The following is a 21,338-nucleotide window of genomic DNA, read 5'->3' as shown; positions in this document are numbered from 1 at the left end:
GTGGGAAAATCCCTTTATTGTAATGTACTTGAGGTCTTCAGAACAGATGTTTTGTTTTAGTCTTTTTTGTGGCATAGTCTTGTGACAATTAGCCAGGAGTTTTTTTGAACTCCTGGCTAATTGCCTCTAACCTAATTATTTTCACCAAGACGTCTTCTCGTCTGACTTCATGAGCGTAAGGACACCTAACTTTTCTGGCATTAATCCATTTATTCCCACTAGTAGCAACTGTGACCACAATTTTTTTTCTCATATTTTAGTGTGGTTTTAAACTCTTATGAATCACATATTGAGGGCACATATTGAGGGCATTATTCAGGGCAGGTCTAACATGATTGGGTAGTTTGGTCACGTGACCGATGACGTGTAGTAAGGTACATGGCATAATGCTTCCAGTTCTCACGGCTTGTGGGGAAATTCAAAACACTAGTGGGGAAACCCAAAAGGGTGGTTGGAGATTTGTTTTTCTCAAGAGATTGAGCAGTTCGTTGGCTGTCTGGAAGTCAGAAATTGATAGTTTACCCACTCTTTAGGCCTCCCTCTGAAAGACCGGGTTGATGGCACTAGATAACATTTTTGTTTCAGTGTGGAAGCGAAATCAATATTTTTCCATGAGCACCTCAGGCATTACTTAGTAACCCAGTCACGGGAGGGTGTGTATTTGTAGGATTGGGTTTGTTTGAGATACTCATGGATGTTTTGCTATCACTGCTACTCATAATTTACATCTTCCCACACTCACAGGACATTATAATTACTACTTGACGTATTTCCTTTTTATAGCTTTGCATGCAGGTTTTTTAATGGTGTTTGTGCTAATGCTTTATCACTGAGGTGAGTAGCCGTTAATCTGAGATTAGGCCTAATCGTCCCTGGTATTCCAGGCATTTATTAAACACTGAACTGAATAGCAGCTACTGTTAACCCCTTAAACCTGTACCCCTACCCCGGTGGAAAAAAAAAAAAACATAATCAAATTTACAAAAAATATGTGAATGTAATAACATGAATAGGGTATCATTTTAAAGCTTAGAATATCAGCATTTCAATGCATCCATCCATTTCAATGATCAACTGTTAACAAGCGCGCAGTTACTCCTCTAAAATGAAGTGTTGCTGTGGGTGCCACTTAGCTGTGAAAATATGAATCGTCATATTTTTCAAAACTACTGCATTGATCAACACAAATAGGTGTCATTTAAAAGCTTAGCCAAAAGCATAATGTAGCCATTATGATTATATCCAAGTAGTGCTGAGTCACCATAATCCGTCACTCAGATATAAAGATATCCTTCATAGTTTATGTGCAGCTGTGAGGTTGTGTGTATTCTAACCCAAGTAAACAAATGGAGCTTTAAAGTGGCATTTACGCTTGTAACTTTATGAAACATGCTCCAATTGTTGAAAATGGCACGTCAGTATGTAGTTGATGCAACATAATCCATGATTATGGACAGATGATGAACAGTTACGTAATCACCCATGTCACCAAAGAGTGCTTTGATTGAATTGCTGATCATTATTAGGGATATCCCGATCAGGTTTTTTTGCCCTCGAGTCCAAGTCAGAGTCATTTGATTTTGAGTATCTGCCAATACAGAGTCCAGATCCAATACTTCTATATTAGCCTACATAAAAAAAGAATAAAGAAGAGGGGAAAAATGATCCAGGTTGTTCCTTATTTTTTATTTAATTCACCTTATTTTAACATTCAACCACTCTGTTAACAAACAGAGCTCTTCTGTGAGGTAGCTTGAACAATTAAGTAATAAATAACACAAATTCTTCACTTTGGATTTTAGTGCAACAGTAAATATAAAAAAAGTCTGGGACCGGAGTTGCGCAGTAGAGAGCAGGAAGTACAACGGCGATATCAAAAGCCCATCCATACTCTCACAGATGCAGAACAATTAATAATGTTGGTGTGAAATAAACAGTTATGGATATGTAGAAATTAAAGCTAAAGCTCCAATCTGCTCCCAAAAATTCCAAAAAAGTCTATTAGTGCTTCAGTGACAACTTCACTCAGAGAAGACGTCGAGCTCAGCTGTCAATCATGACATCACGCACCCGTTTTTATAGCCTCAAATAACTATACTAAAACTAAACTTATTTTAAAAACGAACACTTGAAATGAAATCGTGATGATGATTGCCTACAATGACAAACTAACTTTGGGGAAAAATATTTGATGTGTAATTTGGTTTAGTTTGCCTCGCGTCCATTAGAAAACACGGAGGTGCTGCTATACTGGGACCGGCCACCTGGGGGCGATCGAAGCGCGGAGGATTCAGTTTCTGAGAGTGGTGCGACAGGCTTGATTTAAACCAACCAACCGTACAACAAAAAGTGATGTCATGCTGCATGCGTTGCTGTTTCTGTGTGGCGTTAAAAGGGTCTAACTCTGTGCCACCGCATAACTATTGATGTGTTCAAAAAAATAATGAGAATATACATATATCCGAGTCCTGATTGGGAGGTAACGTCCGATTCCAATCGAGTCATGTGATCGGATCGGGACATCCCTAATCATTAAACAGATCAGTGGGTTGGAATTTGTTTTAATCCTAAACTGAGAACTTCGTATAGGTGTTCACATTTCTCTCAAAAATGATGATCGTGTTGGTAGCATTACTCCGTGTATCCTTAAAGGTGTCATGATAAAACACAAATTAAACTGTTGTCTGAGATAAACTTATGACGTTTGCATGGTTTTTACATTCAAAAACATCATAATGAATGAGTAATAGGCTATTTTCTACACTTTTTTTGAGGCTCTCTCAAAAAATGCTCTATTTTGATGGGTGTGCCACACTGTAGACTTGAAAGTAAATGTCCACGGCTAGAATTGGATATTTGCATAATTAATGAGCTTCTGCTCCCCTGTCCGTTCATGTGAGGGATTGTTTTGAAAGTGTCAACTGGAATTATTCACTCATAGGGCTCGCAAAACGTCTTTATCAAAGAAACACAATGATTTATCTCTCATCCACCCGCATTTAATTGGAATGTTATTTTTTTATTACTTGGCCCGCCCGGTGGATATTTAGTTTGAACCGCACACACACTTGCGCACCCTTTTAAATATCGAGTCAAGAGAGTAAACAATGCAGATCAAGAAAGGAGTTTTATTTTACAATTTAAGATTCACCAGTCTGCTGACATGTTTGCGTTTTGGTTGCCCGTCTGGAAAACACATGGCCCCGGGACCGGTCCCTGGCCTATGCATGTCAGAGTCTGATCACGAATCCAAATAAACCAACAACACCACAAATAAAGGATTCTTCACCCTTTGACAGCGTGCTAAGGTATGTTCCGTTAGACACATAATCAAAACAATCTGTAACATGCACTGTAAGTAAGTAAAAATGCAGTACTATCACATATAAAAAAAAAAACATTTTACTCACAAGTGTGTTGCACCATTCCTATCAGATCCAATACAGAAGGCACACCATTGTGTTGTAATCAACGTGTCTGCAAATCCAGTTTACAAACGATTCTGCAGTGAAATGAAATGAACCAAACGTGCAATGTCTTGCGCACATGAGCTGGAAATTCATTAAAGATAAAGTTCAACCACTCATTCCTAATATTGGAATCCAAAGGAAGCTTATGCAGGGAATGTGTTTTTCCACAACCAGGCACAGCGCAATATCTTGCTATCTTCTGCATGTTTATTGCTTGGTTGCGTGATCCAGAGTCCTGCACGGGTCTGATTTTGTAAATCCGTATCTGCGGTGCATCTATTTTTGTAGATGTGTTCCTGAAAATATCCGACCCGTTTTCCGACATGGAGCACTAATTAAAATCCACACCCGAAAAAGCATAACATTATATAGGCCTACACATTTATTGCCATGTCATACAAAAGTAATTACAGCACCGCACCACGTCTTTAAAATTCTTTCAAATGGATGTACGCACACTGACGGTGGCATTCGGCGCCTGTCTGCGGCGATTCAGGAAATTGTTCAAAATCCTTCCACGCCTCAGAGCACCAATGTACTGATTTCACTATATGCTACAAGATGCACACACCGTGCAGCTCTTCTGTCAGCAGTGGATTCAAAACTGAGCCTTGCATCCGGTGTGCGACCCCCTTGAAGCCTTGTGTGACTTTTATTTAAAACATTTTTTGAAAGTGAGAGAATCCTGGAAGGGCGTGCGCCTGCACGAGCACAAATAATCTGATATTGTTTTGAAGTTATTTTATTAACTTGAAATACAGGCAAGACATTTTTGTAGATGTGTTCCTAAAAATATGCATAATATGACTATATTATTATGACATAATACGCACGTAACTATTTTAAACTTGTGTTAGACCCGTGTTTTCCCCCTTGTCTGAACTGCACCCGCACCCATATCTAATATAGTTGGATGTTTTTCACCCGTTCCAGCAAAATTTGCGGGTCGACCCATCGGGTACCCGAACCCGTGCAGGACTCTGGCGTGATCCGTTTAGCTCCACGAGCTGGTGGGAAGGGCTACGTGCGTTTCAGCATACGAGGATGTCATGGGTTGGCATATTCTGAGATCGAGCTTTTGCTGGGCCTGGTATCAATAAAAGCTTTTCTTTGACTAAAAAGGACGTTTTCAGCTCCGACGCTTGCAAGATGTTCTTATACAACGATGGACTTTTTTATATATATATGCCACTCAGACAACTAAAAATGCTTTCTGTGCTTAAGGGGTTAATGTAGTTAAGGTTGTTTAAATTGTAAACACTTCATAATGATATTATTTTACTCAGCGAAGATTCCTTCATTTCTCTGTTTTTCACATTCGCCTCACGGTGTAAGGATTTGTGCATCTTTTACATCATTAAAATGTATGATTATCAGCTGGCTCTGATCAGTGTCCGATCGTTTGGAGTTCTACATTTTTTTTTTAAAGGGTATTTTCTATGCGTTAAAATATTGATATAGAAACTGTTGCTATCAAGTAAGCTTCATTCATAATGTTTCCCCCATTGCAAGCCTGAACTGTCCAGGTGCTGTACTGTTCTTTTTGAGAGATTAAGAGCAAAATCTTTAGACTTGGTTTTAAAATGGCAAATTGCTTTAAGCATAATTGACAGTACACTGTTATTGGTAACTGAACCCATTATGATCTTATCCACAGGGGTACCTCAGAGTTTGGCGCTGGGCCTCTTTCTCTTCTCAGTATACAGTACATCACTGGGACTTACTCAGGCACACAATAAACTGGTCTACCACTGCTACTTGACACGCACAGCTCTAATTTGACTAATGACACGCAGGAATGAAAATTAGCCTGAATTACCCAAATGTTTATTCATTATACTGAATGTTGAGGGTATTATAAATAATGTTAAATAATGTTTGAATAAATGTTGAGTTGTTATAAAGAAAAAAGTACAGGGAGGAAAAAGTATGCCAAAAATCAAGCTGGATAAAATAAAGAATTATGTCTGAGTAAGCTATGTATGTAGGGTCATCCATCCCCTTTAGGAAAAGTGTGGATCCTAGCACTGAACTTGATGACTTTGTGCAAGTCTTTGTGCTAACCTATTCATGAAATCATAATGGCATGATTTTCAGAATATTTATAAAGTAACTAATACATCTTGAATTGTCTTTTTTAATATTGTTTCTTCAGGTGGAGCATATTACTTAATATCTCGAAGTTTAGGCCCGGAGTTTGGCGGTTCCATTGGTCTGATTTTTGCCTTTGCTAATGCTGTGGCTGTTGCCATGTACGTTGTGGGCTTTGCGGAAACTGTCGTTGAGCTGCTCATGGTAAGAGACACCAATTATATTTTCTTATAATTTCTTAATGTGTTGCTTTAATATGATGGTGTGTAGAATGGTAGATAAAATAATCAATGTTTTGTGCCTTTAGTATTTTGATGCGCTCATGGTCGATCGATATAATGATGTCAGAATCATTGGAACCATTACGGTCATCCTGCTTCTCGGCATTTCAGTAGCTGGAATGGAGTGGGAGGCCAAGGCAAGACGTTTATTTTTTTAAATTTTTTATTTGAACATCAGCCAGTGCTAACCTTGTTGAATTCATGATGTGCTAACATGATTTTGTTTCATAGGCTCAGATTTTCCTCTTGGTCATTTTGATCACTGCCATTTTCAACTACTTTATTGGAGCATTTATCCCTGTTGAGTCCAAGGAGAAATTTGGCTTCTTCAGCTATGACGGTAATCTTAAATTCATATAGACCGGCTCACAGACAGCAAGAAGAAAGCAATGCTAATTTTCAATGATAACCTGCTATAAACCATATAATAGCAAAATAAATAACATATTTTAAAAAAAGAGAGAAGTCAATAGATCTAATTTCTGTAAGGTTGTGTGTATAAAATCAATCTCTAAACATGGTTTGTTCTAAGCGCAGTGTTTTGTGTAATGAATTACTTAATGCAGAGAGAACAAATACATTTTAATTAAAGGTGCTGCATGTACATTTTTAACTGTATTAATGCTTAAAAATACCATCATATGTTTGCAGATATTTAGGAAACCTGCTGAGTTCACATACTTGTTTCTCTGAAAAACAATGCTACAGCCAGTTATTTTACTTTGAAATGTGTGTTCCATGTTTGTTTTGGTCTGTGCGATTTACCCAATAGTATTTCGACACCACAGGTTGCCAGTTGGTGGAAAACAGCGTGTATTGCTGCCATAGAAGCAAGCTAACAAACTCAGTCAACGACTGCAGATTCTACCTGATCTAAAAATTGTGAATCTAAAATCTCTATGAATGGAATCACATTAATATGTAAATAAAATATCTCATTAACGAGTTAGGGCTGTGTATAACCAAGAATGTCACGATACGATACGCATCACAATACTGAAGTCACGATATGATATGTATTATGATATGGATCAATTTGGAATTAAATTTATTTTGAGCAGAGTTTAGTAAGTAATAAAGTTGTATAAAAAAACGATGAGTGAAATTAAATAAAGTGTCTCAACCTTGAAATGGCGACTATTTTGGATCTATATCAGGTACAATACATGGCAAATTTTCTCAAGGAAAACAAATCTCTTAACTATAATATTCAAGGTAAACAATAACTACTATTCTATACAAACACTTAAATTACATTTTATAATAATGATAAAGTTGTAATATTAATTTTACAAATTAGTCATTTTTCTACTCCAATTAGTTTTTTGAAATATAAACATTTAAATAGTGGCTGTCATAAAAACGTGACAGGTTAATTCAACCATGCATTAAATATTGAAGAACATTAAAAAATTATAATATATAAAATGCTCCTCTCTGGAGTAAATTTTTCTAGCTGACTAATGAATAAAGACACGTGATATCACATTTACCTCAGAACAACCATATCCAATGACATTGTTTACAAACTGTTTTACTGTCACCTTTTGCGCATGCTCAATTCATGCTCATTCATGTTTATTTTGCACTGTAATTGGTATTAATGCGGAAGAGAAAATCAGTTCACGTCGGCTGCATGTAGCAGCTGAGCTTGAGCGGCCGCTTCTTGAGGTTTTGGCTTACCGCCAAAACAATATGTATGTTTTTGAATTTCGTAATAAAATAGACGCAATTTGAAATCTGAGACTTGATTTATAAAAGCACAAATATTATTGCGATTTAATGGATGGGAGGCATGCTGCAATGTTCTGGTCATTTTCATCAACTGAAAACGGGATGACTATTCTTTTAATTTAATTATAGATATCGGTTCGTAAAAATATTTTTTACCCAGTCCCAACCTATTCGAACATCTGGTTGCGCATTTTGTCAATTTTGTATTAAGTTAATAACAGGACAAATAATACGAAGAGACATAACTACTTGTATAGGTAGTCTATTTAAGTTTAAACATATTTGACAACGTATTACTTACACAAAAACAATTAAATCAACTAGATGAAGCTGTTCTCTGCGGGTACATGAGCGATGAATGCCGCTGACAGTCTGGAGCTCACATTATAATGGCCAAGACCGCAGACCTCACTCTCTCTCACCCTCTCCCTCACGCTCTCTGCGCATAACGGTTTAAATGAACAAACTTTGAGGGCTGATCAAGAGTTTTGTGCAAGCAATTTAAGGTTGCGACTCTTGTCCCAAATATAGCAGGCTTCATGGCTTCATTCAGTGATTGAAACAAATATTATTAATATTAATGTACGTTTTACAGCATATTGAATGCTGAGCGAGTGGTGCTAAACATTGAAATTTTCCTTGACGTGAAACGGTAAATAATCAAACGAGTGGAAGCAGTGCATTTATCCTTTATTCATGCAATATCTCTTCAGTTAGTACAGTAGCCTACACTTAAGTAATGTTTCTGTTTAAAGTTAAATAAAATAATGCATGGTATGCTAACTGTATCTTACATAGCTTACATATTAACTTAACATAACTTTATCTCGTGGCTCAACAGTTTTACCTCCTACCGACCAAAATCCAAAGTACTTCCAGCCATATAGCTTTTTAGATTTTGGAGGGTTAAAATTGCTTTCTCTGCTGCGGTAGAGTTGAGTTCTGCACATTCTGCCATCTTCCATGCAAAACGTCAGCAGTGATGCCTGTGACCTGTCCCTGAACCTTCAGGCACGATAGCGCACCCATGCGCGCGCCCACTCGCAAAACAGACACGCCTCTACTACCGCGGGCGTTTTTTTTCCACTTATTTTTTTTTTTTTAAATATAAATTTGAATATAAATGTTCACCTTTTTTTTTTACTATTTGAATTTATATTAGAATTTGGAATACTCATGGACAGCCCTACACTGAAGCTTGTCAACAATACTTGATGACTAAACAAAACTTAAAACATATTCCAAAAAAGACTTAAAATCCGCTTAGACATTTTGAATGTCTTGCACTGCTGCTTAGGTTGCTAAAATTGACATCACTTGACTTCACGTGATAATTGGTTACATTTAAAAGCACACAGTATCGAAATGGCAGCTGCTGTATCGATATGCACATCAGCAGAAGTTCATGACGATGTATCGTTGTATTGATATTCTGAGCACAGCCCTAGTGTGAGTCTCCTCGCCTTCCATTGTCAATTGCACTTATTCCTGTTGCGTGTCTTCAAACTGGCAACCCACGTGAGCTTTGAGTCTGAGGAGGAGGGGGCAAATAAATACTTTAAAATATTAAATGGACTGCAGTACCCATTTCAACCACTAACTGTCATTCCTACATACAGCACCTTCAAATAAATTACCACTTGATGGCCACTTGATGTACAAATTAAAACTTTGGTCTTTATTGAAAACCATTTAAGAAAAAGGTATTCAAGATTCAGTGTTTTTATGTGACTTGCGTGTTTTATGTGAGATTTGTTGTTGTTTTTCTCTCTCTATTCATAATTCACAGTTTTTTATATAATGTAACTACATAATTATCTTATTTCTTTTTAGCTGGCATCTTGGCAGATAACTTTGGCCCAGACTTTCGAGGAGAAACGTTTTTCTCAGTTTTTTCCATCTTCTTCCCAGCGGCCACAGGCATTTTGGCTGGTGCCAACATCTCAGGAGATCTAGCAGTGAGTGCTGGCATTCATTTCCTAACCACATATTTATTTTTCATCACATACACAGTTCGTCATTGCAAAGGATATCTGTAAATGTGTAATTTCTCTAAGGACCCTCAATTGGCCATCCCGAAAGGAACACTTTTGGCTATTCTTATAACAGGCGTTGTGTACATTGGTGTGGCAGTTTCTGCAGGTAAACACTGTTATAATCGTATAAAATACTACTGTTGTAATCATATGAAATACTTCTGTATCATTTATTTTTTCTGATTTATTGATTGATTTGTTGAAAGGTGCTTGCATCGTGCGGGATGCTACAGGTATTGAGAGTAACATTACTCTCAGTGGTAGTATAAACTGCACTGAGGCAGCTTGTAAGTTCGGCTATGACTTCGCTTCCTGCAGACCGGTTGATGGACAAAAGTCTGACTGCAAGTATGGACTTCACAATGATTTTCAGGTACATCATCAACAGCAGACATTAACAATCTGTTTGAAATCCTAGTGATTTCCCTGTGCAGCATTTTAAGTCCTCATAGATGTATTTCTTGATGCAAAGACTGTAAGATGGCATAGACTTAAGCCGGGTGCACACTGTGCGATTTTGCCCACGATTTGGCCATCTGAGACAAATTTAGCAAATCCTAAAAGATTCCTCTGATCCTAGGCTAAAATCTGACATCTTTGGTTGTTAGTTTGACATGTTCACCGGCAGCCGATTAATGAGCGCTGCGATCAAATTTTACCTCAGACGAAATTCTGTCAGTGTCAGAAGATTTGGCACAGAATCCTGCAGTGTGACTTCTCCTATGACGACAGTCAAATATCTTGGTTTTTAGAGACAAACTATGACCAAAACGTGAAACGCCAGCATTTCAGTCCCGCGTGTAATGCAGCTCACTGTCACCCAACGCGTCATTCATTAATGATATAAAGCTCCGTGTGAATTTTCTTGCGCGCGTCCGTTTTTAGCGCGCCTTAACTATCGTGCAGTTTGAAATTAATGTCAACTGAGATCTTACAGTGTGACGTGGCTTACATCGGGGATCATGTTCGTACTGTCTGACAAGGGACATTCGCAAAGGATTTTGAAAAATCGCACGGTGTGCACTGCAGGACCCATTAGTAGAATTGGTTACCGGAATTTCTCGTTGAAGCATGACTAAGCTTGATTAAAGTCTCTCAAAATGAGCATCCGCAGGAATCTAGACATTTTCAGAGACAGGAGAAGAGATATTCGGATGATTACTGTGTACTGTGTATTTTCCAAACGCAACCAAACTTGAAGTTTTAATCCAACATAAACCAATCTGAGAAAGCAGTGGCTGGTAACCATACGCAATTGTTTCACCTCAGTGTCAGTGATCGGTGAGACCTATTGAAGAAGATGATAAAGAATAATATAGATAAATAAAGGTTCATTATCACATTATTTTGTCATTTTTCATTTACAAATTCAGTGTATGTGATTCACACATATGCCAAAATTCTTCTCTGCTCTTGAAATTAAACCGTAAATGAAATTAATTAAATCTTGAAATTAAAGTAAAACCAAAAATGTTTTTGTAGTTAAACCATAATAACCACAAATTAACCATGATTTTGCGACACTTATGTCTCGATTACGTATGTAAACCTCGTTCCCTGAAGGAATGGAACCGAAATGTTACATCAGTATTGACGAAATGGGGGTTTTGCCTAGAAGCCAGTCGCCGTCAATTGCATGAAAATGCCATAGGTCTGCGGAATTTGCCCAATGTGTGGGGATATAATAGACTAGAAATCTAGACCCACCCTAGCGGCAGCAAAACTAATCTGCCGCGAGTATTGTCTAGCAACTCTCAATACAGTTCTGAGCTGTAAAATCCAAAGGCTGGTCGGGCCAATCACATCATTTATAGAGTCGGTGGGCGGGGCTTAACATAATGACGGCAGAGTTGCGCTTGCGTGCTACTAGTAAACACAGAAGCTGGCGAACGACGGTCTTTGAATCAGCTTCTCTGGAAGACTTGGAGTTAAGATTTTCTCTGAGAAAAGAACAAAGAACGGCACTGAAGTCATTCTTAAGAAGGGAAGATGTGTTCGGAGTTTTGCCGACCGGATACAGCGAATGTTTAATCTATCAACGATCTCCGCTTCACTTTGCTCTGGTTGGTTGTAGCGCTATCCTATCACATGCAGAGGGAGTTTAAAAGACAATGTTTATCCCGCCCCTCGGATTGAGCCCTGTTACTGGTGGGTTTCCAGACCAAACATCTTGATGTGGGTCTGACTTGTCAGGCTAGGAATATAAGGCATTGCACTGCAATCTCATTATGTTTACCTGCTACGGATTCGAGGCTAGTGCCCCGGCCGTACCAGCTGGACAGCAGCTGTGGCATGGGGACGTAAATCCTCAGTTTCCTTCCTTCAGGGAATGAGGGTTACATATACTATACCAAGGCTTTCCCTTTCAGTCAGTACACGTAAGAGTTACGTCAGTACTAATGAAATGGGGGTCTCAATATAATAATGCCACAATGGCTGGCTTCCAGCAGCTCCCTGCTGTTAATCCTGGCATGAACGAGGGGTTGGGCTCAGCGAACCAAGTTACACTGGGAAACATATCTCGTGTAGAGAAATTCACGCTCGTCTTGAAGAGAAGAACGTTCAGGAAGGCAAGTGAACACTCGGCTCCAAAGCAGAAATATTATGCAAGAGTGCAGCGCAGCTTCTTAAATATCCACAAGGGTGGTTGGAGTTGCGCAATGCAAATTCTGCAGACCCATGCAGAATGGTTCATTTTGTAGATCTCGAAGGCGATTGGCTAAGCGACGCCCCCATTCTGTCAGTAACTGATGTAACTCGTAGTGTAATGAACGAAATGGATCTATAGCCACTGTGTTAATACAAATTATAATCAATCCATGAAAAAAAAAACATGGTTAATACTTTTATTATAACAAAACCATGGACAATTTTCACAAGGGTGTTAATCAGTATTAAAATGTAAATTCAATGGGTATGAAATTAAATCAATAAGAGGAAAATAAAACTAAAGACAAACACTGGACTGTGGCAGGTTAGTCGGGAAACAAGTGTATTTATTATTCAGAATGCACATTTGGAAGGGAAATATATTTATAGAAATATTTCTGCAGGTTGAATAGATGAGATTTCAATTTTGAAATGAATAGACTACTACACACGAAAGTACTCCTGCATATCATTTTAGAAGATTCATCCTGCCATATCGGTTTCACCCGTGCTTTCCTCTATTTTTGTGTGTGGAAATCATGAAAATTAAGGCAAAGGTGTTGTTGTTTAGAATTAGAGCAGTCAGGTACACTGCAGAAACACTGGCGAGAGGAATCAGCCGTTGATTTTGATTTTGTTGTGATGGTCCTGGAAGTATACACTGCTTTACTTGCTGGATATAGGAAACATAACACAGGCCTATTCTCTTATGAAAGGAACAGAAAGTAACATGATTTTCTTTTAAGAGTTTTGCAGCATGCTTTATATTTGTTTGCATTATGTATTTACATTATCTACATGCTAATATTAAAGGTCCAGTGGCATGGATTGTTTTATTATTTTATAATGTTTCCTGAAGTGTACTTATATTGTTAGTATGGTTTTTACATCAAAAAATTTCATAATTTATAAATAAATTTTTCTATACTGATATTAGCCCTCTGGTGAATGCTCTGTTTCAAGGGGCGTGTCTGCTGTGAGTCTTCAGTAAAAAAAACCACTGTTGTGATTGGCTGACATCTGCATTTGAAATAAGATTATGAGCAGAGGGGGCGTGGTTTAGTCAGGCGCGAGCAACAGCAGCTGCCTGCCGGGCCAGGGCCAGGCAGAGATGGGGAGAGCTGGGGAAAGATTGTTGAGAAAGTGTTGTTGTTGAGAGCGTTGTGTGTGCGCTAACTTATTTTGTTTGTATCTGAGAACTCTAAATAAACACGAGTGAACTTTGCAATGTTATTTCTCTCACAAAATGCTTTCACCACAACTAACAACAAACACGACATCGACATGAATACAGTAAGAGCTTCTGTTGAGCATCTTAACGGTGTCATTCATTATATCGGTGTGATTGACAAATCCCAAAAAGTGTTCTTTGATCACTCTCTGTAGTTTAATCATTTAACTAACAGATTTGTTTCATGCTGCTAACAGAAACGAGGTGAAGCTGATCGTTTTAGTCACTGGCTTGATTCACTGATAAAACAAGACGGCCGGTGGCAGGACTGACAGTATTTACTGATTTCAAAAGAAAGTCTGTGAACTTGAATGATTATCTACACATCACTGATCCCAGATCAGACGTTAATAAACACTGTTACTCACTGTTTGTGGCGGTGCTGTCGAATCCATATAGTAAAGACTGTGCTGCTGACATCGCGACTGATAAACTGAATCCTTTCTCTACTAATTGTCTGGGCAGGCAGAGCAGAGGAAGGGGAGGGAACCTGTCATGTTGTGATGTCATAACAGGAGAATTCAAGATCAGCTCGTCTGAGCTCTTTTTTTTCATAAGCAGAGAAAGACAGCCAGAACTCGGTTTACACCGATCAAAATTTCTAGCCTCTTGGGGACAATATTCAGGCTAGGGGGACTCATATTAATGTAGAAAAACCTCATAAAGTTCCAATTTCATGCCATGGGACCTTTAAACTGGACTTTTTACTGGAATCCATTGTAAGTGGAGTCTCCTAGATGTGTGAGCGCTCAAAATCACTTCAGTTTCAGGAAGAATGTAAAAACATTAAGATTTGGAAAAGAAAGAAAATGAAAGGATTGTCCATCAAGGATTAGTGACTGCATGTTTTGTGCTGAAGGTCATGAGTGTGGTGTCGGGCTTCAGCCCCCTCATCACAGCGGGGATCTTCTCTGCGACCCTCTCCTCCGCCCTGGCATCTCTCGTCAGTGCCCCAAAAGTATTCCAGGTAAGGAGTCTCAATTGCTGCTTTGTTAGAAATCCATTTTAACTTAACAGTAGTGTGCGTGTTAGCATTAGTGTAAGCACAGTTGAGTGTGGTTCTACTCCAGTGCTTGTATGAGCTCAGTAATGTTGGAACCTGCCTTGCTGGTTTGATGGATTCTTCCATTTCCCTCAGGCTTTATGCAAAGACAATATCTATCCTGGAATCGGTATTTTTGGGAAGGGTTACGGCAAGAACAACGAGCCCTTGAGAGGATATTTACTCACCTTTGGCATTGCCTTGGCCTTCATTCTCATTGGTAGACAGAAATCAACTAATTATCAAATTGTTTTATTCATCAAAGATGATGTCACATCACTCTGACATGCACTTGTTTTTCATTTCTCCAGCGGAGTTGAATGTCATCGCCCCAATCATTTCCAATTTCTTCCTGGCATCATACGCTCTCATCAACTTCTCTGTGTTTCATGCGTCACTGGCCAATTCCCCTGGTAAGACATTGAGTTGTGATGAATTCATGCTGTAGACAAGCTGGGTCATGTCTGAGACAGACGCCAGAGTGCTCAAATATCATTAATGTCAGTATGGTACATCTCAGCATGTAAGGAATTTTGATTTCTGTATATTATGTGCAGAGTAGATTTTAATATCTGTCTTTATGTCATTCTGTCATGGGACTTAAAATAGACTTCTGTTATTTTGTAAAAGGGTCTGTGAAATTAGTTACTAAATGCCTTGATATATTAAATAATCACTACAGACCAATGGTAGTTCAAAGGCGTTTACCAGCCCAAGGGAATTTTTCTGACATTTTTCTGGTCTCTTTCAGACTCCTGAAACTAACTTTGTCTTGATTTTTGTTTTGTTTTGTTTGAAATGTCAGACCAGTTTGTTCTTTGATTTTGCTAGAAGTATATAATGGCCTTGACATTCAAATATGTTGATGTTGATGCACCTCAGGAAGTCTAAAACATTTTTTTTCTAATTTATATTAGCATGAAACTCTTACAATTATAGAGGCATGTCTATAAAACTTTGATTTTTGTGATTTATAATTTCTGACTTGCAATAAATATTAAATAACCGCATGAATTAAGTCCTATTTTTCAGATTTAGCCTTAATTAGGACTAATGTTACCATATCCACTAGATTACGAGTAATTAGCTTTAGCGGGTTAGAAATGATTGAGCTGGATAAATGCAGTCCCCATCATAATTTGTATATAAATGGAGAGAATGCACTGATGTGGTCTTCCCATCATGCTACATGGGCTGCTTATGGAGTTCACAAAACTTTGCAAAGTAACAGTTCCTATGTAAGATGTTTTGGTTGTACTGTAGAGCGTGCTACTAAAAATCATTTTATATCTGAATGGAAATGGAAATCTTTTCATTTCTGAATAGTATCTTGTAATTGACTGTAATTCTTGTTTTTGAAGTTATAATTTTACACATTTCTTTATTCTTTGTGTAAAGAGGTTTGTTTTTCCCTCAATACCAAAGCTCTAGAAGACCAGCAGGTAGCTATCTTCACTTCTGACACTTTATATAGTCTCTGCACACAGTTGCATGAACTTAAAGGGTACATGCCGATTTTCCACATGACTCATTCATTCTTCAGATATGTCACAGACACCATTTAAACACTTCTGTACCCTTTATGTCATGTAGTTTCTGTAGCATTACAAGGTAATCGTGACTCCACTAAATCCCATTACTCTGTGTCCTGTGTTCAAGAAACCTTCCTAGTTCTGGTAACTGCTCGTATGTATCCTAACTGGTGCTAACCTCATTTAATCAATTCTGTTTTCATGCTTGTATAAAACTGTAACATTTCAACTATATAAGCTGTTATCATGTCTTGATGTGACTGATTTGTGTTATAAAGACTGCTAGAACATTGAGAAGCTTTGACGCTGTTAACAACCTTGTATGAAATGTCTTGAAAAGATCCCATGTCCTTGTGGGCAGATTCTGGACGCTGTTCAGAGAGATGCACCGCCCCTTCCCCACTTTCACTAGCAGCTCTCAGTTGTCCTATCACACACCGTGTGCCATTGTTTGTGTCCCATACTGTTACGTAACCTAGCAGAATGGCACAGTTAGCACATTCGTCCCACAAAGAACTATTGTTGGTTTTATCCCAACTATTTGTATTTGGCTCCTGATGGTTGTAATAAGGGTATTTTGACTTTTTACCTTGTTGCCAAATCCTTACCCATAGTACTGCAGGCCCCTGGCCTTTGACTGAAGAGCTCTAAGTGTGTGTTCCATGTTTGTTGGGCAGGATGGAGGCCGAGTTTCAAGTACTACAACATGTGGGTGTCTCTTGCTGGGGCAAGCCTATGTTGTGTCGTCATGTTTATCATCAACTGGTGGGCGGCCCTCTTGACCAATGTCATTGTCTTATCCCTCTACATCTACGTCAGCTACAAGAAACCAGGTGAACATACTCGAGCGCCAGTCATAAGTTCTTTAGCACAGGAATATTCTAACTAATGCTTCCACTGGTTGTAGTACTAGTAATGGGGTTCTGGATTTTTTAAACTGTTGCGGTCTTACAGATGTGAACTGGGGTTCGTCTACTCAAGCTCTGACCTATCATCAGGCCCTGACCCACAGTTTACAGCTGTGTGGAGTAGCTGACCACATCAAAACCTACAGGTAAGCCTCTATCTCGGTGTGTGCGTTTCATGTTTGGTCAACCTTTAATTATTCAAAAGATTTATTAATCACTTATATCTATAGTGTTTCAGATGATTTTTTTTCTCTTTGATTTAGTTTCCTACTGAAGGCTTGTTCTGATGATCTTAATCGTGTATGTGCTGGATTCATTCATTCTCACACTGAATGTATTTGAGGCTGTTGGTGCTTTTAAGGCTGGAATAAACTACATGACTTTTAAAATATGGGGCAAAAAATGGCATCATGCTCTAAACCAATGGTTCTCAAACCTGTCTGGGACCCTCACTGCACATTTTTAAAATCTTCCTTATTTAACACACCTATTCATAAATTGCAAGACAAGGTATGGGTCATTCCAAGCTAGGAAAGTGTCAAGGCATGTCCTAATCCAATGTTAGCTTCACTTCCTTCCTGTCTTCTGAGATGCCATCATCTGATACATTTTTTAAGGCAGCACAGATGTATCCTTCAATGTCTTTGATTTCCCACAATCCTGTGCTTTCCATTCTGCGACAGTTGAGCTAAAAAATAAAGGTGGCATCTGAAAGATGTGGTTGTTGGTTTGTTTTGTTTTTGACCAATATTTTCGACTTTTGATCTAATTTCTTACTATTGTAGTATAAATATTTGCTTGGTTCTCACCCAAGCTTACTCTGTTTTGATGTAGATCATTAAGCCGTAATGTACCTTCATGTGCAAATGCTACCTACAAAATCATTGCCTGAAAGGGCTAGTCAGGCTAGTCAGCTGCCTAATTTTTCAGATGCAGCCTTAAATTATGTGAGTTCAAAGAGGGTGACATACAAAATATGAAATGGTGGTGGGTCCCAGGACAGGTTTGAGAAACACTGCACTAAACTACAGAGTCACATACCACTGGATTTTAGTGGTCAGATTTTCTGAACACAACAAACTCATGCGGAAACATGTGCTGCATTGCTAGGAGATGCATGATAAATGAAATTTTAATTCAAAAATATCAGAACAGTTTTTTAATGACTGGATGGATTCATAGTGTGAAGTCTGTGCCCATTAAACACAATGCAATTTTCTGTAATATCTGTCATCTCTGACTGCCCAGAACCTGTAGACTGGCTATGACTTTCAGCAACTATTGTCGACTTCTCCTGACTGTAGTGTATTCCAGCTTTCAGATGCTTTATCCATGTGCTCAAGCTCTAGAGATGAAGATATTCAAGATGACGTGAGGCATCTCATCTGTTTTGGTGTACTTTGTCATTATTATCATTACAAAGTTGTAATGATAAATATACCAAAGTTGACAGCAAAAACGGTTTCTTGAACTGTTTCAAAGAACTTTTGCTGTGTACCACTCACAGTTCCATCCAGATGCCGACCGTGACCTACCAAACTGGGTTAAATACTAGTTTGGTTATAAGTTTATAATCTTGAGTTGATTTTAGTTGTAGTTAAAATGATCTATTCCCTAAACCAAATCATCATACATTTTTACTTTTTATATGGACTCAAAAAAAAAAGATGCAAGGTAAATTGTCGTACATAACATTTGTGCAATGCACATAATAAATTATTAACTTAACATATTTAGATGGAAATTGTCAGCATTGTAAGTACCATGGAGTGAGCACCTGGGCTGCTCCAGTAATAAGTGTCCCATCAGAAACAAACCCTGTACATATTGAAAAGATTGTTTTCTACATTTGCTATGGAGGATTTATGGTAACAATTTCGAAGTAATCCTCTACCATGCAATGATGAATGTGAAGAAGCTTTAAATAAAGGCAATATTAAATGTTTAATGCAAAGTATACTTAATGGATAATTTATTCTAATGGGTCTGTTTGGTTTGTAGTTTACCCCTAAACATTGACTATCCCATTATCTATCAATAATGTACTAATATGTAGTTAAGGCTATTCACGCATGAATCTATTTGTCTCCAGTCATAGTTATCGTTAGCGTTTCACTGGTCGCTTTACTAGTTCATGCTTTGACTAAACTTTTTTCATGAAAATCATCTAGAAAATCTTTGTCATTGATTTGTTATACAAAGAGTCTTTTGAAAATAAAATGCTATCAAATTATTTAAAATAATTGAGCAATTAAGACATGCATGAAAGATCAATGGAAAAAAATAATGTAATATTTGGTTTCATTATTAGTGCACTAGATTTACTGTGATCTTCAGTGTAACGTCTTCAGCACAGACACCAGATGAATGTGGTCAGACTGAAATCACATGTTAAGAGCGAAGGAAGTGCTGCTAGACCATCCTGGGTCAGAGATTACTGCATTTCTGACAGAATCTTCAAATCAAATGCTTTACCGTCCACATAATCTTGTTTTATTCTTAACATTTTTGCTTTGAAGCTCTAATCTGAGCTGGTGTGTTCTGCTCTCAATTGGACTGATGACCCTAGAGGTCATGAGAATGTTATGCACGGCACACTATGTGCTGCTTTTGCTTGATGTCAGTTTATGGCGCTTTGTACGTTAGCCGTTTTTAAAGTCGAATGTTCTGGGGATCCCACGGTGTCTGATGTTCAAATGACATGTCCGTGTTGTGTGTCTCTTCCAGGCCACAGTGTTTGGTGATGACTGGAGCTCCAAACTCGCGCCCAGCTATTCTTCATCTGGTCCATGCCTTCACCAAGAACGTGGGTCTGATGGTGTGCGGTCATGTGCGCATTGTGAGTGCCTGAACAACTTGTCCTGTTTTCTTACTGTGACGTCGGATATTTGTCATTGCGTGTGTGCTGTTTTAGTAGCATGTTGTGCATTACATGTTTGAATGTGCTTATTTGATCATGTTTTTGGAGTAATAAAACTTCCCTGAACTCAGTGGGGACAGCGGTTTTACAGTTGTCTAAATAAACTCTCATTTAGCGGTATGTGTGGACCATGCTAATCAGGGGTAGAGTCCTGCAACGGGTCGGGTACCCGCAAAAAAGTGGCTAAAATGGGGGGATTGTGACATTTATAAAATTCACGGGCGGGGATGCAGGCGGGTAGTAGCGTGGATGAAAAATATGTGCAATATTTCTGTGGCGAGGTAGACGAGCGAGAGAGAGAGAGAGAGAGCGTAAACGAGACCGGGGCGTGATTGTGAGTCCTCTGAGGGAGCTCGGAGGCATATAAGGACGAGCGACACCAATAAAGGATGAGAGATCACCAGACCTGGATTTGATGTTGAGTTGTGTTTACGTTTTATTATGTGTGTGCGCGTGGCAGTTGTCCATGAGGGGCTGCCCACGTTACTTTCGTTTTGTTTGGTTAAAGTCTTTTAAATGTTCGCTGGTTCCCGCCTCCTTCTTTCCCCCAAACATACTGTATTACAATTTCTATGTTCAAATTACCATTACACGTACACACAACAACGATATGCCATTTGACCCATCACGTCACCACCACTGCGAAATTGCAACTTTTGTTGATGCCTCTCGTAGCCCAAATGGAGCGAGCGTTGCAGGAATAGCAATGGATGAAGTAAAAGTAAAGTTGGTGAGTGGAGTATATGAAATTGTTGACAGCAAATCTTTAAATTCCCAGCCTATTTCATTAGCCCATTCATGACGCTGTTGATGTTGAGAGAGGTGCAAGATAGAAAATAAAGCATTTTAATTTGAATGATTTTAGCGTCTGTGATTTTTCACGGGCACGGGTCGGGTAACAGGCCAAATATTAACGGGTCTGGGCGGGTGTGGATTTAATTGATATTTTCACGGGTCATGGGTCGGATCTGGTGCTTAACCTTGCGGGTACGGGCGGTGGCAGGTCTCCAAAAATGGACCCGTGCAGGACTCTGATCAGAAGTACATTATCTGGAAAAGCCTCCATCGGCTCATTTTCATGAGCAAACCATGAGCTCATTTTACAAAACACGTTTCTGGAATCATAATTGGTTGAAACCAGAAACTAGCCTGGTTTCTCCCAAGGTTTTTTCTCCTTTCTGTCACTGGAGTTTGGGTTTTTGCCCCTGCCACCTTTGGCTTGCTTAGTTGGGGACACCAACTAATAATATTATTTTTCAACAATATTACTGATCTGAGTGTACTGACACCTGGATGAAGGCTGAACTGGTTAGGACGATGACATGACCGTTTTCTACAGAACTGTTTTATAGATGAATTGAGCTCATTTCCTAATTGATGATCTTTACACAGTTATTGAACGGAACCGTTCAGCACAAGTCAGTTCAGTGTTGATTCAGTGACA

At 38.7% G+C, this 21,338-nt stretch overlaps 1 protein-coding gene across 3 annotated transcripts in view; it reads left to right on the top strand.

Annotated features, from left to right (window-relative positions):
* slc12a2 (solute carrier family 12 member 2) overlaps nt 1–21,338 on the top strand; it is an 86,323-nt gene that overhangs the window by 35,718 nt on the left and 29,267 nt on the right. For all 3 annotated transcript variants that reach the window (XM_067433681.1, XM_067433680.1, XM_067433682.1), the window contains 12 exons: nt 5,626–5,765; nt 5,869–5,979; nt 6,074–6,182; nt 9,410–9,534; nt 9,634–9,718; nt 9,819–9,985; nt 14,352–14,459; nt 14,631–14,754; nt 14,846–14,947; nt 16,744–16,899; nt 17,021–17,120; nt 19,702–19,813. In XM_067433681.1, the coding sequence (XP_067289782.1) occupies nt 5,626–5,765; nt 5,869–5,979; nt 6,074–6,182; nt 9,410–9,534; nt 9,634–9,718; nt 9,819–9,985; nt 14,352–14,459; nt 14,631–14,754; nt 14,846–14,947; nt 16,744–16,899; nt 17,021–17,120; nt 19,702–19,813 (1,439 nt within the window). The remainder of the gene's footprint in view (nt 1–5,625; nt 5,766–5,868; nt 5,980–6,073; nt 6,183–9,409; nt 9,535–9,633; nt 9,719–9,818; nt 9,986–14,351; nt 14,460–14,630; nt 14,755–14,845; nt 14,948–16,743; nt 16,900–17,020; nt 17,121–19,701; nt 19,814–21,338) is intronic.

This window comes from Pseudorasbora parva, chromosome 23, assembly GCF_024679245.1.
Source record: "Pseudorasbora parva isolate DD20220531a chromosome 23, ASM2467924v1, whole genome shotgun sequence".
Classification (NCBI taxonomy): Eukaryota; Metazoa; Chordata; class Actinopteri; order Cypriniformes; family Gobionidae; genus Pseudorasbora; species Pseudorasbora parva.
The sequence above is the reverse complement of the archived record's forward strand: the minus strand, read 5'-3'. Positions and strand labels throughout refer to the sequence as shown.